Source organism: Galendromus occidentalis, unplaced genomic scaffold (assembly GCF_000255335.2).
Source record: "Galendromus occidentalis unplaced genomic scaffold, Mocc_1.1 scf7180000076499, whole genome shotgun sequence".
NCBI classification, from domain to species: domain Eukaryota; kingdom Metazoa; phylum Arthropoda; class Arachnida; order Mesostigmata; family Phytoseiidae; genus Galendromus; species Galendromus occidentalis.
Window position 1 is genome coordinate 37,673 of NW_003804488.1, and position 20,859 is coordinate 58,531.

At 51.6% G+C, this 20,859-nt stretch overlaps 5 protein-coding genes and 1 long non-coding RNA gene across 7 annotated transcripts; 4 read left to right on the plus strand and 2 right to left on the minus strand.

Moving 5' to 3' along the window:
- Nucleotides 1-231: 231 nt before the first annotated feature.
- Nucleotides 232-1,860, plus strand: LOC100904214 (uncharacterized). Its single transcript, XM_018642043.1, has 6 exons — nt 232-371; nt 520-631; nt 827-890; nt 987-1,156; nt 1,311-1,495; nt 1,655-1,860. The coding sequence occupies exons 2-6, from the start codon at nt 527-529 to the stop codon at nt 1,770-1,772; spliced, it is 642 nt and encodes a 213-aa protein (XP_018497559.1). The 5' UTR covers nt 232-371; nt 520-526; the 3' UTR covers nt 1,773-1,860.
- Nucleotides 1,861-4,049: 2,189 nt separating this feature from the next.
- Nucleotides 4,050-5,703, plus strand: LOC100904643 (uncharacterized). Its single transcript, XM_003739304.2, has 5 exons — nt 4,050-4,454; nt 4,636-4,696; nt 4,886-5,055; nt 5,167-5,348; nt 5,460-5,703. The coding sequence occupies exons 1-5, from the start codon at nt 4,350-4,352 to the stop codon at nt 5,575-5,577; spliced, it is 636 nt and encodes a 211-aa protein (XP_003739352.2). The 5' UTR covers nt 4,050-4,349; the 3' UTR covers nt 5,578-5,703.
- Nucleotides 5,704-6,644: 941 nt separating this feature from the next.
- LOC100904789 (uncharacterized) lies at nt 6,645-8,234 on the minus strand. Its single transcript, XM_003739305.1, has 6 exons — nt 8,119-8,234; nt 7,859-7,997; nt 7,657-7,720; nt 7,395-7,561; nt 7,112-7,290; nt 6,645-7,010 (listed from the first exon to the last, which is right to left on the minus strand). The coding sequence occupies exons 2-6, from the start codon at nt 7,976-7,978 to the stop codon at nt 6,890-6,892; spliced, it is 651 nt and encodes a 216-aa protein (XP_003739353.1). The 5' UTR covers nt 7,979-7,997; nt 8,119-8,234; the 3' UTR covers nt 6,645-6,889.
- A 1,664-nt stretch (nt 8,235-9,898) lies between these two features.
- Nucleotides 9,899-11,341, plus strand: LOC100904498 (uncharacterized). Of its 2 annotated transcripts, XM_018642044.1 has the most exons (6): nt 9,899-10,051; nt 10,177-10,288; nt 10,418-10,481; nt 10,567-10,724; nt 10,849-11,030; nt 11,134-11,341. In XM_018642044.1, the coding sequence occupies exons 2-6, from the start codon at nt 10,184-10,186 to the stop codon at nt 11,249-11,251; spliced, it is 627 nt and encodes a 208-aa protein (XP_018497560.1). In that variant the 5' UTR covers nt 9,899-10,051; nt 10,177-10,183; the 3' UTR covers nt 11,252-11,341. The 2 variants fall into 2 exon arrangements, with proteins under 2 accessions (XP_018497560.1, XP_003739351.1); XM_003739303.2 differs by having other exon boundaries at nt 10,029-10,288.
- A 3,214-nt stretch (nt 11,342-14,555) lies between these two features.
- Nucleotides 14,556-15,915, minus strand: LOC100904354 (uncharacterized). Its single transcript, XM_003739302.2, has 6 exons — nt 15,870-15,915; nt 15,621-15,759; nt 15,420-15,483; nt 15,155-15,321; nt 14,858-15,036; nt 14,556-14,758 (listed from the first exon to the last, which is right to left on the minus strand). Exons 1-6 carry the CDS (start codon nt 15,893-15,895, stop codon nt 14,641-14,643), a joined length of 693 nt encoding a protein of 230 aa, XP_003739350.1. The 5' UTR covers nt 15,896-15,915; the 3' UTR covers nt 14,556-14,640.
- Nucleotides 15,916-16,017: 102 nt separating this feature from the next.
- Nucleotides 16,018-19,441, plus strand: LOC100905368 (uncharacterized). Its single transcript, XR_001951253.1, has 3 exons — nt 16,018-16,154; nt 18,959-19,140; nt 19,244-19,441. It is a non-coding gene; the product is annotated as an uncharacterized LOC100905368 (long non-coding RNA).
- The last annotated feature ends 1,418 nt before the right edge of the window (nt 19,442-20,859 follow it).

Consider the following 20,859-nt stretch of genomic DNA (forward strand, 5'->3'; position numbering starts at 1 on the left):
TGCTTCCCAGAACTCGGTATGGGAATTATTACGTCACAACACGAAATGCCCGCGATGTCCCTTGCGTTCTACACCATCGGAGCTGTCCAACTTTCCCGCCTATCTTGAGAGGGATTTTGCGGCCGGAATGGTCCAAGCGCCGATTGCCGCAACCGATGTCGTTCGACCTGAAAAGTAATCCAAGTCCCATGATGCCTCGATGGATCGTTTCCTGGAAAGCTCCATAAATCCATTGTTTTGATTCTTGCGATCTATGACGAATCTGTTGATACGACGAGCCTGAGAGAACGGCCAGATGCTCCAAGATTCTCCATTTAAAGCGAAATCGCTTCGACGACTCGCACTTTGACTTCGGTTTCAGTTAAGTCAGAGTGAGTGAACGTGAATCTGAGCGGATCTCCGCCCAGAGTACTTCGAAATCCGCTGAGTCTTATTAAGGACGGAGGAGCGAAAGTTCTTGAAGCCTCGGAGCGTCACATCATAGAGGGCGAAGTTCTGATACTGGGCTGCCTGTTACAGACTCAAGATGCTTCTCCACATCATCGTGTGCGCCGTCTTGGCCGCTGGTGCCTTCGGCAACTTCACGGCTAACACTATGATGGACAACATCCTGAGAGATATGACGATACAGGTAACGCCCGGTAGTATTTGCTCAGCTAAGATCGTACTCAACAACCTTGACGAACGCTATCCATAGCATGAAGTCAAGACAAAATCGCACTGTGGCAACACAGCCGTCGGACATAATACCTGACGTCGAAATTCTGACTTGATGGGGCTCCGGGGTGCATTTTACGCCTCTCGAATCTTATCCCCTCCACTTCAGATTGGGAACACCGGACTTGACCCCACCGTCGTCAGCCCTTTCAACTTCAAGGTGAAAGCCACAGGTTAGTCGTGTGAAGTCGCGGAGCTCAAAAATCTGTGATCCCGAATCGTATCGAGCGATGACTGAGTGTTGACACACCGGAAATCCTTCCTCGCAGGTGTAACCAACCGGGACTTCAAGGCGAACTTCACTCAGGGCTCCCTCTATGGGCTCGGCCAGCTCAGGAGACAAGGAAACTGCAACTACGGAATAGCCGCTGGTGAATTGAGGATGGGATGCTATGTCACTCTGGGCTCTCTCCGTGCTTTGATGAACGCAGACGTCAAGGTAAGGAACTGTTCTGGGGGACACAATAATTGTCCCAGGAGGGATCGTCCTATCCAGACCCTGAGCTCTGCTATCGCGAGCCCTCTATCGCAGAGCTGTCCAGTTCTTCGGCTTGATTCACTAAGTTTGACGTCATTCTTTTTATTCGTTCCAGGGAGACCAAATCAGTGGGAAACTGCACAGTATCTCCACTTCGTCCAACGTCTCTCCTCAAAGTTTCCTCCTCATTGAACTGGCTGGAAGCAGAGGCTATCCGGCGAGACTCATTCCCATGATCATGCGTACGGTGACCATCAGCACCGCGGTGACGCAAGGCAAAGTTGACCTCGGCACTAGTCGGTGAGTATGAGCCAGTTCTCTAGTCGCTGCGAATTAGCTTTGTCTGCGAAACGGCCCTATGCGGATGTGTGCCTGCTAGCGGGCCTCTCTAGACCCAGAGGCTGAGATCGGGAACCTTCCGACGAGAATCCATCTGAATGGATTCTTTCCCTTCCTCAGCCACAACGAGTTCGTACGGCAGATCAACGACAACCTCGCGCGACAGGTCGCGTCGATCCTCACGGGGAAATACAGCAGCGTCTTCCACAGCGTCGCTAGCCGCTATCGTATGCCCTAGATCATTCCGAGATCGCGGGTCATCTCAACAAGATCGACCAGGCGACGGAAAGCGAAAAGAAGAATAAATCACGAAGGTACCGCATGAACTCCTTCCGCTGAAATATTCCCGGAGGACCTCTAGAATCACCCGGAGAGATTGAGGAGGGGTCCACAAATGAACTCTTATCGCGGCAGAAATGCCCGTACTGATGAGTGTTCTAATGATATGTGTACTAAGTCTATGCTGAATCTTCACTTCGGAAGGTGAACTTCGAACAACAGGTTCTCAGGATCAGAGTATCGTCCGTGTCGGAGCTCAGATGCACCTTTGGTCGATTGAGCCGGAATTTCTTAGTTCGCTCTGATTTTGGAGAAAAATTCCCCGCGATCCTGGGTTCAGAGGCTTCACCAGGAAGAGTTTCCCGCCAGAGTTTGGACGCATCCTTGTCCATCTCGCTCTGAGCGCCTCTCAATCCTCATTACCCAACTTGGTACCTTGAGATTCATACAGAGTATCCTTGCCCAGGGCATCGATGGAGTCCTGCGAAGATCGCCCGAAGGCATCACTAGCCATATTCTACCAGAAGACTCCACCGAGCATCCGCATGTGATCTCTTGGATCGTCTCCGTTTCGTGCACGGGATCTCCCCGATCGTGCCGATGCGGATGACGATCTTCCATGATCAGCCCGGTCCCGGGTCCCGGCCCGCGTATTTTGGGTGCGATTCACGCGTCGTGTATGATGATCAGCGGGCAATTATGTTACGAAGTGAGAAGCCCGGCGCGGATGCTCCGAAGAGAGAGCAGTTTTCATTCCCGGGGGAAAAATGAAACGGCAATGGGGGTGGGAGTGAGGGACGTTGAGGATTTATTAGCGCTATATTACCACGTCTCGAGCGATATCCTCCAAAGAACTCCTGTAGCGACCGTTCAATATGGAGACCAAGGTCCGAGATATTTTCTGGCGCAGTTCTGTTTCGAACTCCGAGTATCTTCCGGAGAAAGAGGAAGAATCAGGTATCACCGGAGAAACCGTCAAATCCTAGAGCAATGGCTTTGACGTATATCACTTCCCAGTCCGTCTGATCTTGACGGTCCGCCGAACGATCTCCGAAGGGTAGTCTTCCTCTTACGACTTTCGTTGAGGAAGCGGAGCTGGGCGAACCGATCAAACGGACTCTCGCTGCCCGACCCGATTTCGAGCCCAGCAGTCGGATGCTGGGCCCTCGCAGATGATCGATTCCCGAAACAGATCTCGCGATAATGTCACAGAATCAGATCTAGGTAGGCATGCAGCGCGAATCGAACGTTGGGCAGCGAAACGTAACTCTGCATTCTCAGATTAGTTCCTCGATAAACGTGACTGCAGAGTTCAGCCCTGAACGATTTGGCGAGTCCCGTGAAGATGCCTTCGGGGAATTTTCCGTGGATATCGCCTTCAGCCTTTCCAGATGCTGAGAGGAGAGAGATGTTTTCGATGATTCAGCTAAATTGACTGTTGCACAACGATCACGTACTCGCTAACAGCATCACTCACTGTTGTGCTCTCCATGGCCGGGGACGTATAGATCGAAATCATACGCGACGGTTGGGTCAAGCTCTAAACGTGAAGCCTGCGCAAAATCAAGCATCATCAGATGCGTCGTGTCCAAGATGTGTTCTAGGAATCTTTCATGCCACTGAAATCTCTGACTGTCACGAAGTACTCTTGCAAACTGAGCCGCCTGATTTCTGGCCGGAATGCCGGACCGACCCGCCTCTCTGCCCATTCCCTCCAGAACTCTGTACATGGCGTCATCCGCGTCAAACTCGGAACCCACTACGCTGAGCGCAGCGATAGCCACGAAAATAGCTGCCTCCATGGAGTTTCGTGCCATAGTCGACATTCAGCGTCCGATCTGCGGGGACGTATGTTTGGACAGCAAACGGCAGTTCACCTCGGAGAGGAATATCGATGGGCTGAGGTGCTCCCTTACTTCTCCATCCATGTGAATGGTGAATCAGCGAATTAGGATACCTAGACACCGGTGAGCAACATTCGCAGAGATTTCGCCTCCATTCATCGCAGAGATTTAAATGTTCTGGGAGCCTCCATTCGTCGCAGAGCTCCCTCCTCAGGCGGAAGATGAAAATGTCCCGCCCCTCAAGATGAGCGGGAAGAGAATCATCTGAAGCGAAATTTTGCAACCAAATTATCCGATTCGAGGATAGCTGATCTACGTCCCCAGCGAGACTTCCCCGAGCTATAAGCTCCATAAGTCCGATGGTTGATAAGGTGAACTGGGTAGAGCATCGACGTATCCCGCTATCCTAGATTTCCCGTAGGTCCGCTCCAAGAACTCCTTCTGCCTGCCTAGTTTGTTTCACAGTCGGTAGGGAAGAGTAAGTATCCGTTGAAGAGACTTCATTCTTTCTTCCGGTGTCGTCGGCTCTAAATCTGAAATGGAAAACACATGAGGTTCCGGGGAGCCCGAGTGGTCGTACCTTGTTCAGTGTATCCCGCGAAGCTATCCGATTCCGCTCTTCGGTCCGCGGAAGCAGGAATGGCTTGAGGCAGCGGGAGCTCTCAGCCCGACCTTCTGGTTCTAGACGCAACATGCTTCTCCAAACTATAGCGTGCGCCGCTTTGGCTGGCATTGCTTTCGGAAAGTCTGCAGCTGATGCCATGATGGACAACGTTCTCAAGGACATGTCAATTCAGGTAAATCGACAAGGCTTTGAAACCAATTCGGTCGTTTCTCCTCTGAAGGACCTGATCGGAAGAGCCTCTCGTACAAAGCTCAGAATACATAGAGCTCGATACTCATTAGGCGGATCTAGTCATCAGTAGATGAACCACGTCGCAACCTATAATGAAGGAAATTCGACCACCCTTTCCACAGACCGGAGATGCCGGATTGGATCCCGCCTTTCTCGACCCATTCGCGCTCAGCGTGAAAGCAGGTGCCGGATCACGTTAACCCTCATCATTCTTCATGAAGCCTGAAAACACGCTTTTCACGCTTGCCGCGTGAGAGAGTGAAGTCCGGTGCATGATCAATTCCTGAGCATGGATTGGAAAGCACAGACGCTCTCGAAAGACAGGGGGATAGTGCGATTTGCGAATCTAGAGGCGGACGCTCTCTTACGCAGGTACTCCCAAGCTGGATTTCGAGGCAAATTTCACTCAGGTCACTCTGTTCGGTCTCGGGGAGCTGGAGCGGCGCGGCAACTGCGAATACGGATTTTCCGGTGGTGACTTGAAAATGGCTTGCTATGTCTCCTTGGACCACCTTTGTGCGCTGACGCGTGCTGAAGTTAAGGTACACGACGGAGTTTTTCGCGGGTCGCCCTCAGAACAGAGCCCAAAACGTAACGAAGGAACTACATTGAAGGGACTCATTCGAAGGTTCAAGAACACTCGTTGATTCCAGGGCGACCAGAGCGACGAATTCGCGCACAGTATCTCGACTTCGTCAGATGCACCCAAGAGCTTCCTCCGAATCAAGTTCGCAGGAGGCCCCGGCACCCCGGCAAGGCTCCTTCCTATGACAATTGGTCCGATACAGCTGACCACCACGTTGACGCAAGGGAATGTCAACCTCGACCCAACCCAGTGAGCAACACATAGTGTTACAGAGGCAGTTGATGATATGCGTCCCAAAGCTCAGAAAGCTCAACAAACTACCTCTTGAGTTTCTCATCATCCTAATCACTTCTGTTTCAGCTTCTATGATTTCCAGACACTCGCCGGCAGGAAAATCGCACAAGAAGTTGTCCGAATCCTCGCGGGGAAATACAGCAGTATTCTCCAGGATGTCGCAAGCCGCTATCGTATGCCATAAACCTGTACGCGTGGCGTGGGTGGCTGACCCGGGCCCCTGTTCGGGGATAATTTAGTGTGCGCTCAATGTCGTTGCTTTATTTAATGAAATTTTCTGTCACTTCTCGGGAAGGGAGTTGTGATCAAAGGCGTGGTTCCGTTCTTCTTTGCTGGTCCTCTAAAACTTCCCGGACCGAGATAAAACGCTGATTCCTGTCTCGGCTCCGGAATCTGCTGATGAACTTCATCGTCAGTCTTCTTTAGAAACGCATCCATCCGCTGATGGTTCGAGAGAACTCTGCTTTTGATCTTCCCGGTCTTGACGAAGTTGATCGGGTCGGTGATTTTTACTCTGAACCGTTCTGTCCCAAGGTACCCATTGCTCAAGATCCCAGGCTCTCCTCCCCCGTGGGATGCTACTTATTTCTAGAGCTTCTTGCTCAAGATGAGATACTTTTTTCGTCCTTCGATGGGAAATCTCGAATTTGATGTAAAGGGGGAGGGGGGGGGGAGCGGTGAGAATTTGATCTGTCCTTCGATGCATTTCGCGTCTCTCCATGAGAATGCCAGCGGCACAATGTATGGTGTGGTCTATATGCACTCGAAGATTATTTGCGCTCGAAGTGGATGCGCTTAGAGACTACATATGTATATGCGCTCGAGGAGAATACGCTCACGACTAAATGCGTTCAATCATCGAGAAACCATACATAGATTCGGGTGTTGTTCGGCTATGAAACCAAGTCAGAGCGGTGGTGGGCGAAAATTGGGTTTAGTCATGGCTCCGAATATGCTCGCTCGCGCTCGCCTGCCATGGTCTCCGAAGCTCTGCCAGCTCGCGATCGCCTGCCATATCGATGACGCTTCGCGTCATAGTCCAGGATCCAAGGAGCAGGCCAGAGTTTGGGCTCGCTTCCGAATCGAAGGCTGCAGCCGTTGATCCTCCGGGGATCTTAGAGACCCCCGATCGATCGAGATTCCAGAGCTCCGGGAAATAATATTCACGTGATAGTTCGACCAGTCTCGGGGTTCCCTTCTGGTGGGATTCGGGTAGTTCATCGTTCGGACATCAGGAGGAAGACCAGCCCGTCGTCGATGCCATTCGGCGTGAATTTGTCTTTATTCCATGGCTAGGGCTGAGAAGTTAGTGCGATCGCGCCAAAAGCCGTGAATTTTCACGGTATTTTCGGGCGACCCTCCAGGAATACAATGAGGGGTGAAAATTGCCCGGAATTTTCGAGAAGAACGCCGTGAATGATTCCCAGCCTCATCCATGGCATATGAAGACTGACTGAGATGAGATGTAAATGGCGCACTGAGTCTCCTCGGTACTCCTAGAGATCGACGACGCGGTTGACGATGCCTTCTACGGCACGGCGGTAATGTCCGTTCAGTGTTGTCGCTAATTGCTTCGAGATTTCATCGTGGAGTGCTCTCTCGAAGTTAGAGTAGTATCTACCGAACAGTCAGAGGATTAGTCATTACGTCGACACATATTGGAACAATAAAAATCATTCCCCGGCTCTCTAGTTCGGACGAATCAGAATGGAACGGACCTCTGATTGACGAGGGACGATCCTCCTTTCACGACTCTTGTTGTTAGCGCGAAGGTGGGAGGGGTGATCACGTTGACTCTCACGCGCCCGTTTGTTCGTTCGATTGCAATGAGAGCGAGGACATTGGATCCAACACTGGATTCCGTGGAAATGAAAGCCTTCGCGGGATATCCATCCACCTGGAATCGCGAGCATGCTCACGTTGAAGAATGGGAGTTTGGCGCGCAGATAGATAGCCATTTCTCGCGAAATCCCGATGCGTCATATCCCTGAATCAGATTACCGCTAATAAGGCATTCATCGCGAACTTAATCTCGGACAGGGAAACGTAGCACTTCATTTTCAACTTAGATCCCCGAACAAGGTGACTGCAGCGTTCAGCCCTGGAGATACTGCCGAGACCAGTGAATATTGCTTCGGGAAAACTAGTCGAGATTTCTCCCTCCGTGCCTGAGAACAGTGTATAGGAAAAGGACATTTATTCGACTGAGCCACCTCGCTAGGATGCCTTTCTTGAAGGGGCATCGACAATCCTGTTAGCTCACCGGAGCCCTTGGCGTGGAGCTTGAATTTGGGTGCTGTGATCGGGTCGAGCCCTAGACGTGAGGCCTGCGAAGGAAAGAACTCTCGTAAGCTTACGATTCCCAGAATGAACGGGTGAAAACCTAACTGCTGGTATTGAGAGAACCCCTCTGAGTGACTGTGGGGCATTCATGGGTGAGAATTAAAAAAAACAAGGAGACTGACCTCATGACCCATCTCCGTCAGGATTCGGTCCACCATAACGTTTGCGTCGAACGCGGAGGCGGCAGAACCCGGGGCCGCAAAGGCAAACAGAGCAGCTACTTTCATTAGACTTCGTGCCATCGTCGCGAGACTTTTTGATCTAAAATTGTGCAAGTGGAGAAATTACATGTCGCGCATGAGGCGAGTTGGAGCTCCTCCATCTCTGTGGAAGAATCGGTGGAACGGAAGGTTTTGGGCAGGTTCCCCAGGATGATACTCACGTCAGAGCTGAATTTGCATTAATGGCATTAATTGAAGTCCAGTTTCGGAGGCGACTCTCTTACAGAACGGCGACGCTGCCCGGATTTCAACTTGAGTGCGCCCAATCGTAAGTCTCTTGGATTTTCCGAGAGCCTTTCGGTGATTAAATCGAATCCCCGGCAGGGATTGCCGAGAACTCTAAGCTGCGTCTAAGCCCCTCGCGTGAAAATATCGATGATTCCGCGGCCCCCTCTCTCAGCTCGCGATTATCCGGCGGCTGAGAAAAAGCGTTCCTTCAGGAATTTCCCATTATCGGACCCAAAGCCTGCGAAATTCCTCGGGAGATGGAGGTGGGCCTCACTAGTGCTGTTCACCATTCTAGTCTGGAGAACCTCCAAAGCTCTGCGAGGGCGATTGTCAATGTCACTGTCGAGTGATCAATTTCTACTCTCAGCGATGTGCCGCGAATCCTGGCGGGATCTATGAGAACGTTGCGAACTCCAGAAGGAGCTAAGAAAATTTTCGAGATCTCATCCCAGGCACGTAGTTTCGAAATCATTCGAGGATCGATGACGAGCTCCCGACAGTAGTGGCGCGGCGCGGGGAGCATCGTCCACTAGGAGTAAACACTGGGAGACGGAGCTAGCTCCTCCGCCCCATGTCATGGGATGGTTGGGGCGCGTAGATTCTGCATTCGCTGCGACGAAGTTGCTCATTGTTGAGGGGAGCACGCTGCGCCGCAGATGCGATTGATTTTGTTCGAGTGGAGGGCCTATGGACCCTAAATATTGAGCCCGAGTCGAAGTCAGGGTGAGGGATAAGTGGCGAGTTCTATTTCGAATTCCACACGCTCAGTATTCGAATGCCCTTGGAAGCGACTAGCAGGCCGACGGTGGCGGAAATTCGGGCCCCGGACTCCTATTCTATTCAAAGCCTTACGTAGGGCGAATCTTCGTCTCGTCGCCGAGTCTGTAAGTCGAAAGCCTTTGCCGATTGGGAGATCGGGTGGAACAGACGATGATTGAGCATTGGAACGAGCATTGAATCGGCATAACGCCTAGGGAAAGGGGTCCGATACGGCGCAACGGTCTCTCAGACACACAGATTTTCGGCGTCCCTGATCCAGCGCATATATCGCAGAAACTTGTAGGCTGGAACGCGCGAAAGGGGTCTTCCGAAGGGGAAAATAATGCCATGCATCTCTCGTTGGTTCCCATCCGAGGTTCCTCGTCGACGCCCTTAGTGCGATGCGATTTTCATTCAGCATCTCGATTGTCGTCACTCATGTGAGAGAATCTGACCTTCGTTGTAGGGTGGGCCGAATTGGAGGGAGCGCTCGCGAGTCTTCGGAGTCGCGGCTCATACCCGGTCGGATTTTGGAGAAGAGACGAAACGGCCATCCAAGATCCCTAACTTCCCGAGATTTGTCACACGGAATACCCGTGATTATCCTCTGGATCTCTCTACATGGGTAGTGCTTCACAACTACTCTATGGAGATAAGACATCTACAGATGTCTTACTCATGGGGTCGGTCGCATTGGGTCGCATCATGATGGTTTGCTTCCAGAACGCTTCGACCCCGGACCGATTCATGATGTCATGATGTCAAATTCGGGGTAATGGATCTGATGTGCTTCGAGCCCGATGGTCCCGAAGGATGAACGCGGTACTCCGGCGATGATCAGGTGACGCTACGGAAGTCGGACTTTGCCAGACGTCTTCAATGTTCTTGTTCGGATCGGCCTCACTCAGTTTGAAACACGATGCTATCCTTCCGGAACTTCCACGCCTAGAAACAGCTCAACGCATGATGTCACGATCGAGAAAATCGGTCGGATGTACTTTAGAGCACGATAATCCCGAGATATGAAGCCGCTGATTCGGGAGCCCCTATATATAGCTGGCTAGCGCAACCAAGCTTCACTCCGCGTCTAAAGCAGTCGACCCAAGCGTATGTATTCCTCGATCCGTAAGGCCTCCCTTTGAGCTGATCAAAGTTCTGATCCGCCCTCTTTGTTTCGTGAGATCGGGCGAATGGAAGCAGTTGAAATCCTTTGAGGGAGTTTTGTCTCACAGATTCAAAATGTTGCTCCGCGTCATCACCTGCACCGCTCTCGTCGGAACCGCCTTAGGTGACTCGGCGGCCAACATGATGATGGACCGCATCCTCAAAGATTTATGGACTGAGGTATCACCCGAAAGATCTAATCTGTGTCGGAAGCTTGATTTTTGTCACGGGCGTCAATGATTTATGGTGACTCATGGTGCTGATCGCTCCGAGATCTCTAGTCATCGAAGACGGTCTCCTTTTCCCCAGATTGAGCACGCTGGATTGCAGCCGACCGCTCTCAGCCCATTTAATCTCAGAGTGAAAGCCAGTGGTGAGTCCCATTTGTCCCGAACACCTTGAAGGTTATTCCGATTGCTAAATACCGCGAGCCTTGACGCCAACGTTCGCCCTCACAGATGACACCCAAAAGGACTTCAAGGCCAACTTCACCCAGGGCTCACTCCACGGTCTCCGTCTGTTGGAGCGACACGGAAACTGTGAACACGGATTCTTCAGGGTCGCCTGCTATGTCTCATTGGGATCACTTCGCGCTGTGGTGAATGCTGACGTGGAGGTATAGCATAACTAAGCTCCTGGGAGGTCTACCCCTGATCGATCCCTCATGAGGACTTTGCTATCGCTATAGTGCGCAAGCCAAGAGATGATACCGTTCACTCGTGACTTAATTTTGGTTCAAGGGTGACCTGAATGGCGAGAAGCCGCACAGCATCTCGATTTCGTCCAAGGTTCACCAGAGCTTCCTCAGAATCAAGTTCTACGGAGGGAAAGGCAGTCCGGCGCAGCTAATTCCCCTGACTGTGGGTCCAATCGATCTTGTATCCAAGGTTGAACAAGGCAAAATTGACATCGAGCGCCGCCGGTAATTAACATCCGGGGCTATGCCCATTTTCGATCTACAGTCTTGCGCTGATCGGAACTCCGAAACGATATTCCCTTTTCATCGGCCCTATCTACCTTCTCAGCTTCTATGACTTCGAGGAACAGACCGAAAGGAACGTCGCTCGACAGATCTCGTCGATCCTCAGCGGAAGATTCAGCGCTGTCCTCCACACTGTTGCCAGCCGCCACTTGATGCCCTGATTCCAGCTCCGCTCTTTCTCCAGTCCTCGTCGGAACTTAAACGATGCGACTTGACCAGGGAAATAATAAATGACGAAGGTCATTCGAAACTTTGCCTTTCAAATGCCTCTAGCACATGGAGTTCAGGGGGAAAGGATTGTTCGCTTGCCGAGGGCGGAAGGGCGGAAGCCGATCTGCAATGCACCTAGCGTCGATGGGGAATCCTATATGAATCTACGGATCCCAACAGGCGGTTGCGATCCGTGCCAGACCTAGCCCGGGGGATCAGGCCGGAATGCGAAATACGGATGGCACATACAGCTGAGAAGACCGACGAAGGAATGGAAGACTCTTTTCGGTCGAAACGATCCTCTACGGGTTCCGCTCCGGGGGGAACGGCAACAAAATCATTCTCCGATCCCTCGGGTGGATCGGGTATTGTAGTCTGCATTGATTCCGTCGGTGAGATGGGCTGAAGGCTCCTGATTCCGCGTGGCCTCCCAGACTCGTGTATCCTGCGAATTGAGCCTGCTCTGCAATGATGCACTCACTGTAACGAGGTTACGATAGAGAAAAAGTGCGATGGTCGCGGAGAGCAATCGCATGTGGACAACACCGTCTTCCACAGTCCCGTGTTTGGAGGCTTGAGAATGAATTACATGAATTGCGGAGTATGATTTATCGTAGAGAAGAACTGGAGTGTTTTTCTACTTGTCAAGAGGGTATTGACTCTCATAGACAGTCGAGTTCCCCATGAAGTCCTTTGGCGGAAGAATTCGGGGAGTTGAGTCGACGGTTTTTTGGGGAAGAGGTCGCAAAACCCGATCCGACCGAGGATGTGCTGCGGGAATTAGCTCTGGAATAGAGCTTCTGATATTGTACGGCTCGGTCGAAGGACGCTCGATCCAGGAAGAACAAAATGCGTTTCATGCCGTGCGGATCGATGGACGGTCCCTTCTCAATCATTCGCATGGCGAAAGAACATCCATAGTCAGGGGAACACCTCTGTCGTTGTATCGCGAAGATGAAAAGTAGCGACGGGCTCGAGCTTGGATGTTCTTCACAAATTCTTGGGATTTCGTTTGCGTGGTGGTTTTGATCTTTCAACGAGTTTCGTGAACTTTTGAAGCTTCCGAAACGTCCCCATACAACGTCAACTACCTCCAGAAACTCCGCAGGATATGCAGAGCTCTGTGTTCTTAATATTCATCGGATAGGGCGAGAATGACTTCCCCTTTCGCTTTGTATGTTATCCCGAAACACAATAAGTCTATCGATTTCCTCCGGGAGCTGCTCCACACGCATGTATATCTTGCGGGCGATCTCTTATCCTGGAACGCGATGACAAAGAGATCGTTATCCCCTGGGAACGTGACGTGTTGTCCGATAAGGGGAGCGCGATCGATAAATTTGATCTCACGAGCGGATTTGGCCATGGTGGTGCATCCGCTCTGATAGCAATCCTGATGGACTTGCGCGCTTTGAAGTACCATTTCGCATTAGTTGCATGAGTTCCCCCAGAGAGTCACTCCAAGAGTTAGCGCGGGGTCAAACAGCGCTCTTTCACCTTGGCTGGCGCTTACGCCAATTGGGCGATAGAAGTTCAACACTTCTCGGAAATGGCATTCAGCTGTGAGTACCGTCCCATGTTCTCCCCACACAAAATCCATTTCCCGGGGAGGCACAGCCTCCGCCGATGCCACGAGGCATGCCATCTCTTCAGCTCAGGCGAGTTTTCTGTGAGCTCGTTGGGAGGTTCGTGTCCGAAGGGGACGGATGCCATCACTGATGCATGGAGGGAGGGAGGGGGAGGGGTTCTGAGCATCACGTGGCCTTATATGAAGTGTACGAGGCAGAGCCTCCTTCGTGAAGCTCCCCCTCAGAGACAGCGCGGGCTGCTCTCCAGGCTCGCAGGCTGTTAATCAAGTCGGCTCTCCCAATATGGAGCGGTTTCAACGAGATCTTCATACGACATGTTATCGGCGGCTGTACGTTGAGGATCCGAGAGGGAAGGCTTGCTTTCCCGAGGGCGCTCAGAGCGTTACGGTCGAGCTTATCGGTCCTGGGTGTATCGCACCTCCAACTCAGCTTCTTCTCAGACAATACACCCTCCGGTTCGGCTTAACCAGCGAGCCATGAGGTCGCAAACACTATTCCAACGTCTTTCCCGAAAAGGCGGTGCTAATTTCAGCCTAAAGGATGAAGATGCCGCCCACCCCGACTTGGGAACAAGGGCCAGCTGGGGAATATCTATCTGTTGAGGGCTCACTAGACAAGGTTGGGGTGTCGCAATCCGTAGGGAACTGGATATACGGGATGGGAGGATGGGAGTAAGCGAGAGTGGCGGAGCCCAAACCGCATCTTTCTCGTAACTCATTATAATCACGCTTGACATCGTTGTCCTGGCTGAGGATAATGTTCGAGACACCCCCTGTATATCCGAGCATGACTACAGATCCTTGATCGTCCGGGAGGCGAGCGATGTGGAAAATCTGGCTTCCGGAAAAATACAAGCCGGCCTGGTATCCCAGCCCCTCTGAAGAGATTTCGCTACAATGTGATTATCGCCAAGTTCTCTCTCGCGAGCTTTCTCTCCCCCCAATTCCGACATCGCTTTTCCGACGCGAAATCTGTCCTGAGATAAGTAAAAGCCCCCGCAGGCGACATTCGAAGAAATAGAGGCCCGGGTCACTATTTGGAGATTTACGGCGACCTCGGCTGAGGAAAAGACGGAGCAAATGAATGAGCAATGCGACCAAGAGGAATCGCGTCGGAACCTCCGCAGTCGGTTCTTGTGAACCTGGTCGTTCTAGCTTGAGCATAGCGAGGTAGAGATCTCACTCTCAATGGCGATTTCTGTTCACCTGCCGATGCCGCTTTTCATTGCAACTTCCGGATCGGGTTTCAAGGCGCTCTTTGGATGGTTCATTATCTCCCTCAGCGTGATTCGACGCGTTAATTCTAGGATATCGCATCTCAGAAAAATCATAGCGTTCGCGCTGAATTCACTGTCGTCCACCTGACCACTGGCGAGCCTTGATACCTCGACGCCATCGCCAACGATTTCTCGTACAAACGCCATTCAATCAGGGAGGAAGGCGAGTCTCTGGAGATTGTGCCGCAGTGGCACACTGTAGAGATCACTGGATCCGAGCACATTATACCACTTATCTCAAGCCGCGATTCGCAGAGAATCGGGAGCGGGAGGCTTCAACATTCTAGGAGCGCACTCCCAGAACCAAGCGGCCCGTCGAAAGGAGCTTCTCGACCTTCTACCTCATGTCGTTCGTGACGGATGGATGCGCCGCATGAACAACCATCGATGACGTTTCGCAAGAATCCATCTTTATTTCATGATAGGTGATCACGGACATGAGATATAGATGGCGAATGGAGCCTTCTCGGTCCATCTAGAGATCCAAGGTGCGACCCGCGATATATTCCATGTCGTAACGGTACCGGTCGTCCAGTATAGTCACAAGTTGCTTAGAGATCTCAGCATGAAGCTCCCTCTCGAAGTCCGAGTACCTACGGAGCAGGCATCGGATCAGGTATCACGGCGACAAGTATTGGAACAATCGGAATCATATCCTCGCATTCTAGATCGAATAGATCGGAAAAACGAACCTCAAGTCTTCAAAAGGCAATTCTCCTCGCACGACTTTTGTTGTCAGCGCGAAAGTGGGAGGCTTGATCACATTGACTGTCACGCGTCCATTTGTTCGTTCAATTCCAATGAGCGCGAGAACATCGGATCCCACACTGGATTCCGTGGTAATGAGATCCTTCGCGGGAGGTCCGTCCACCTGGAATTCCGAGCATGCTCACGTTTCAGAAACGGAGTTCGGCGCGCCGATAACCCGAATCGGCTCGATAGACGATTCCCGCGGAATTCCAAAGAGTCATGTCCCTGAATCAGATTACCGCTAATGATGCATGCATCGCGAATTTGATCTCGGACAAAGAAACGTAGCACTTCATTTTCAAGTTAGATCCCCGAACAAGGTGACTGCAGCGTTCAGCCCTGGTGATACTTCCGAGACCAGTGAATACCGCTTCGGGAAAATGAGCCTTGATTTCGCCTCCCAAGCCTGGAAACATAGGACGATTTAGAACACGGAGATCGATTCTCGATTCACACAGCCAGCATGACTTTCTTGAACGGGCATCGGCCATTCCGCTCGCTTACCCGAACCCTTGACGGTGAGCTCGAATCTGTACGCCCTGATCGGGTCGAGCTCCAGACGTGAGGCCTGCGCAGAATGAAACTCACGTAAACTTACGGTTCGCAGAATAAATGAGCGGAACCCCGCTCCTGGGTTTGAGAGCTACCCTCTGAGCGACTGTGGAGCATTCATGGGTCAGAATTGAGAAAGCCGAGGGAACTGACCTCATGACCCATCTCCGTCAAAATTCTGTCCATCATGTCGTTCGCGTCGAACACGGAGGCCGCGGAACCGATCGCCGCGAGGGCAAGCAAAGCAGCGACTTTCATCGGAGTTCGTGTCATCTTCGCGAGACTTTTGGATCTGGAATTGTTCGACTAGAGAAATCACCGCGAATCGGAGCTCCTTCACCCCTGTTGAAGAATTCGCCGGAAAGGGAGGAGGGGGGGCGGGGTCTTCGGCATAATACTCACGACAATGCTGATTTCTGATTTCGCATCAATGGAACGAATGGAAGTGCAGCGTCGGGGCCGACTCTTTAAAGGGAAAGTGACGTCACCTGGATTATAATTCAAATGGGCTTATGCCCGACGGCTTTCACGGGACGGCGAACGACGACTCAACGCGGACAATCCGGCTCATACGATGCTTCGGCGCGACGGTAGATTCTGCGCTGATTGGTGGAGCTTCGGAAGATCATCGGTGCCTGCGAAATCGTCTAGGAAATCCTCGGAGAGGGGAAAGCACTTAGATCTCAGGTCAGGCCCCTTGACATTAGTTCAACATCATGTTTCTCACAAACAAAGATGTCATCAGGGGTAGGAGGTGAATGACGGTTTTATTGAGACTGACGTGAACTCTAGTTTATCATTTCCTCCACAAACAAGGATATGATTTTCCGGGAAACGGGGCAGCGTGACCACAGCTGTGTGCAACCGAGCATCGTCGCTTCAATCTTCGAACTCACAGGGTCGATACTGCGCTGTGTCCGACGAGTTCTTCCAGTCCTGAGTGTATCCTGGATTCTCTTCGAGGTTTCATTCGTCTCTAGAGAGGCCGAGAAAGATATGTTTTGGTAGACCTAGAAATCGTTCGCTATTCGAAGCAGATTTTGACAAAAAAAAAGATTCGTTACCCGCAACGTTCGCTAATCGAGGCTTTCATTATTCGAGGTCTCACTTTATACTGACTTGTGTCCCAGGTAGTGTCCCCGCGCTCACGCTTTTCGCGTTCTTTTTCGACGATCCCCGAGCTTTCGGAATTCGTCGGAGCGTCCATCGCTGATTGCCAACGGAGAAGGCATCGGGAGTCGAGAGAAATGGGTGGAAGGTAGTAGAAGTCGGGGAGAAAAGACTCGAGTTTCCGTTTGACGGATTCGACTCATATTTTTTTTCGCTGAGGACGGACCCTCGATTCGGTTCCGGGAGGTGATCAGAGCAATGGGGCTGCGCGATCCGAGGAAGGCTGAGAAATACCGAGCTCGGACGGTACGGAGCAACGCCCTGCGATAGGTATGGGCCAAGGCCTTCTCAGTGTTCAGCTACGAGTGTACTGCTCGTATGTGAGGGACCCACCTCCTTCCACCGTTCCCCACGATGAGGATAGAGCGAGGTCTCTTTCGAGCGCAAACACCGCGGGTTCCACGGCAAATATACGAGGGAATAGTGTTTCGTAGCCCTCCCCGGGAATCTTCTTCAGTCTAGCAAACATGGATAGCTGATTTTGGGCCTTAGAAGCTGTCCCTCCATTGGAGACTGCCTGCATGTCCGAGACAGCTCTTCAATTAGAGAACAGTTACGCTTTTCGGGAGTGGGACCTGCAGGCAAGAGGTGCGCCTATCAGACTGGGAGGTTGACGATGTCGCTCACTCCTCATCCCTTTAGGAGTCGCGAGGTTCCCAACGTTTCTTGCGGTCGTTGGTGCCTTTGCCGCGGGAGATCTTTCAGGGGTCCCCGCCGCGATGGCCAATGTCTCACACGAATGACCGAAATTCTCTCTCGGCGATTTGCCGCGAATCCAGGCGGAGCACATGAGGACGTCCTGAATTCAGACGCTACCGATAGCATGCGCGTTAACTTCTCATTCTAAAACGAAGGTTCGAAATCATTTGAGGATTGATCACGAGTTTGAAACCGTAGCGGTACCAAATAATCATGCTCCGGCTATCAACATTGGAGGACGAAGCTGATTCCATCGCCCCCTGTTATTTTCCCCAAGTCCCCAAGTCGATTTCCATGCGCCGCCTCGCAGCTGCAGGCCATGGTGGAGTGGTCTGCTCCCAGATCCCGGCTTGAAGACGCCCGGCCTTCTGAAACGTTCCCGTTTATCAGAGACTAACCGTGCGTTGGGGATTGCGGACTGCCCGTATACTTCTTCTGTCTAGCAGCGAGAGGATTGTGCTTGGTCACTAAACCTGGTACATTATGTCCAACCGGTCGAATGAGTACCGTGAGCATGCTGAATACTCACAAAAGCGAGCCGTAAGAGAATTTTCGGACTCTCCGCGACTCGGCAATCTGAATTCTCAACCTCAATTTCCCTGGCCGTCCGACAGAGAGACTGCCCGTCTGCTTCGACAAACGGATAGATGATCGCTCCGGCCTCCACCTGGATGGGTTCTCAAGGAGTCTCAAATTTTCCGACCCCGAGGCCTCAGAGATGTGTTTTCGGGTGTGTCTCTAACAGCTGAAGAACACAAAGAGCATCGTGCGTCATTCCAAGCGATTTCCTCTGAGCAGGCTCGACTCGTTTGCCGTCATATTTTTCTACACAAGTCCTGACTCTAGAAAGGTCGGACTTCGTCAGACGTCTTCAATATTCTCGATCGGATCGGTCGCCGTCTGGAACACGACACTGTCCTCCCACATCTTTCCGGGCGTGAAAGAGCTTATCCTATGACGTCACAATCGGGAGATTCGTACAGATGTCCTTGGAGCCCGATAATCCCGAGAGATAAAGCCGATATAGAGCCTTTCGGAATTCTCTACAGAGCTGGCTTGTTCCTCAAACGTTCGCTTTGAGTCGAGGGCAGTCAGAGAGAAAATCGCGGATGTATTCCTCGATCCGAATCGGTCTTCTTTGGAGCTGATCTGGGATACGATCCGCTACCTTTGTTTTGGCGAGATCGGGCGAATGGAAACAGTTGGAATCCTTTAAGGATGTTCTGTCTCACAGATTCAAAATTTTGCTCCGCGTCATCACCTGCACCGCGCTCGTCGGAGCCGCCTCAGGTGACTCGGCGGCCAACATGATGATGGACCGCATCCTCAAAGATTTGTCGACTGAGGTATTACATTACCCGAAAGATCTTAACTGTGTCGGATCCTGAACTTTGTCACAGGCGTCAATGATTTATGGTGATCCATGGTGCTGATCGCTCCAAGATCTCTAATCATCGAAGTTGGTCTCCGTTTCCCCAGATTGAGCACACTGCGAAGGTATAGCATAACTAAGCTCCTGGGAGGTCTACCCCTGATCGATCCCTCATGGGGACTTTGCTATTGCCATGGTGCGCAAGCCATGAGATGATACCGTTCACTCGCAACTTAATTTTTGGTTCAAGGGTGACCTGAATGGCGAGGAGTCGCACAGCATCTCGATTTCGTCCAAGGTTCACGGGAGCTACCTCAAAATCAAGTTCAACGGAAGGGAAGGCAGTCCGGCACAGCTCATTTCCCTGACCGTGGGTCCAATCGATCTTGTATCCAAGGTTGAGCAAGGCAAAATTGACATCGAGCGCCGCCGGTAATTAACATCCGGGGCTATGCCCATTTTCGATCTCCAGTCTTGCACTGATCGGAACTCCGAAACGATATCCCTTTTTCATCGGCCCTATCTGCCTCCTCAGCTTCTATAACTTCGAGGAACAGACCGAGAGGAACGTCGCTCGACAAATCTCGTCGATCCTCAGCGGAAGATTCAGCGCTGTCCTACACACTGTTGCCAGCCGCCACCTGATGCCTTGATTCCAGCTCCATTCTTCAGTCCTCGTCGGAAGTTCAACGATGCAACTCAATGAGGGATTTAATAAATGACTAAGGTTATTCGAAACTTTGCCTGTTGATTCTTTGCCCGCCGAGGATGGGGTAGATCTACAAAGCCGCGAGCACCGATCGCGAATCCTTAATGAATCTATGGATCCCAAGAGGCGGTTGCGAATCCAATCCGATCCGTAGGGTTGAAATGCGAGATACGAGTGGCTCCCACAGCTTGAGAATATCGACAGAGAGACGCCATACTTGTAGAGGCGATCCTTTATGGGTTTCCTGGGGTTCGGAGGGAGGAGCACCTCGAAGTGCATTGGAGACGGCAACAAAATCATTCTCCGATCTCTCGGGTGGATCGTGTGTTGTAGTCTGCATTGACTCCGTCGGTGGTCGCGAAGAGTGATCGGATGGGGATATTATCGTGCCCCCTGAGTTTGATGCTCGGGGGGGTCGAAGATAAACCACATCACATCAGGAGGGAAATTCATCGTGGAGGAGAATTGGAGTGTTTTCCCACTCGTCGAGAGGGTATTGACTCTCATAGACAGTCGAGTGCCCCATGAGGTCCTATGGCGGAAGAATTCGGATACTTGAGACGACGGTTTTGGGGTAGAAGGTCGCAAAACCCGATTCGACCATGGGTGCGATGTGGGTTTCAGCTCTGAGAGGAGCTCCTGATATTGTTCGGTTCGGTCCAGGGAAGTGAGATCCCGGGAGAACAGGACGCGTTTAATTCCGTGCGGATCGATGGACGGTCCTTTCTCTCAATCAGTCGCATGGCGAAGGAACATCTATAGCGTGGGGAATAGCTGTGTCGCTGTATCGAGGAGATGAAAAGTAGCGGAGCGCTCAAGCCTGGATGTTCTTCACAAATTCTCGGGGCTTTGTTTGCGTGGTCGTTTTGATTCTTCAACGAGTTCCGTGCACATCTGAAGCTTCGGTAACGTCCCCATACAATGTCGACACGCTTCAGAAACTCCGCAGCATATGCAGAGCTCTGTGTTCTCAATATTCATCGGATAGGAGAATGACTTTCGTTTTCGCTTTGTATGTTACTCCGGAGTACAAAAACTCCTTCAATTTTCTCTGGGAACTGCCCCACGCGCATGTGTATCTTGCACATAGATCTCCCATCTTGAAACGGAATGACAAAGAGATTGTTATTTCTTGGGAGCGTGACGGAGTGTCTGCAAAGGAGAGCGCGATCGCTCATTGGGATCCCAGCAACGATTGTGGGCATGGGGACTGCAGCGCTATCCAAACCAGCATCTCACGCCTGAACTTGGAAAAGCGTGTCCTCATCCAAATAAGAGAAGTCCAGTCACGGCAGTTTACAGAAGAGTCTACGACGCTGAAATTCGTTACGAAAAAATTGCAACGGAAGACCTGCTTCCTTTACTTCCTACGCTCATTCGTTTTGCTCAGGAGGAAGGATACGGATATCCTCGTCGCTGCTATCATCGTGACAAGGAAATCA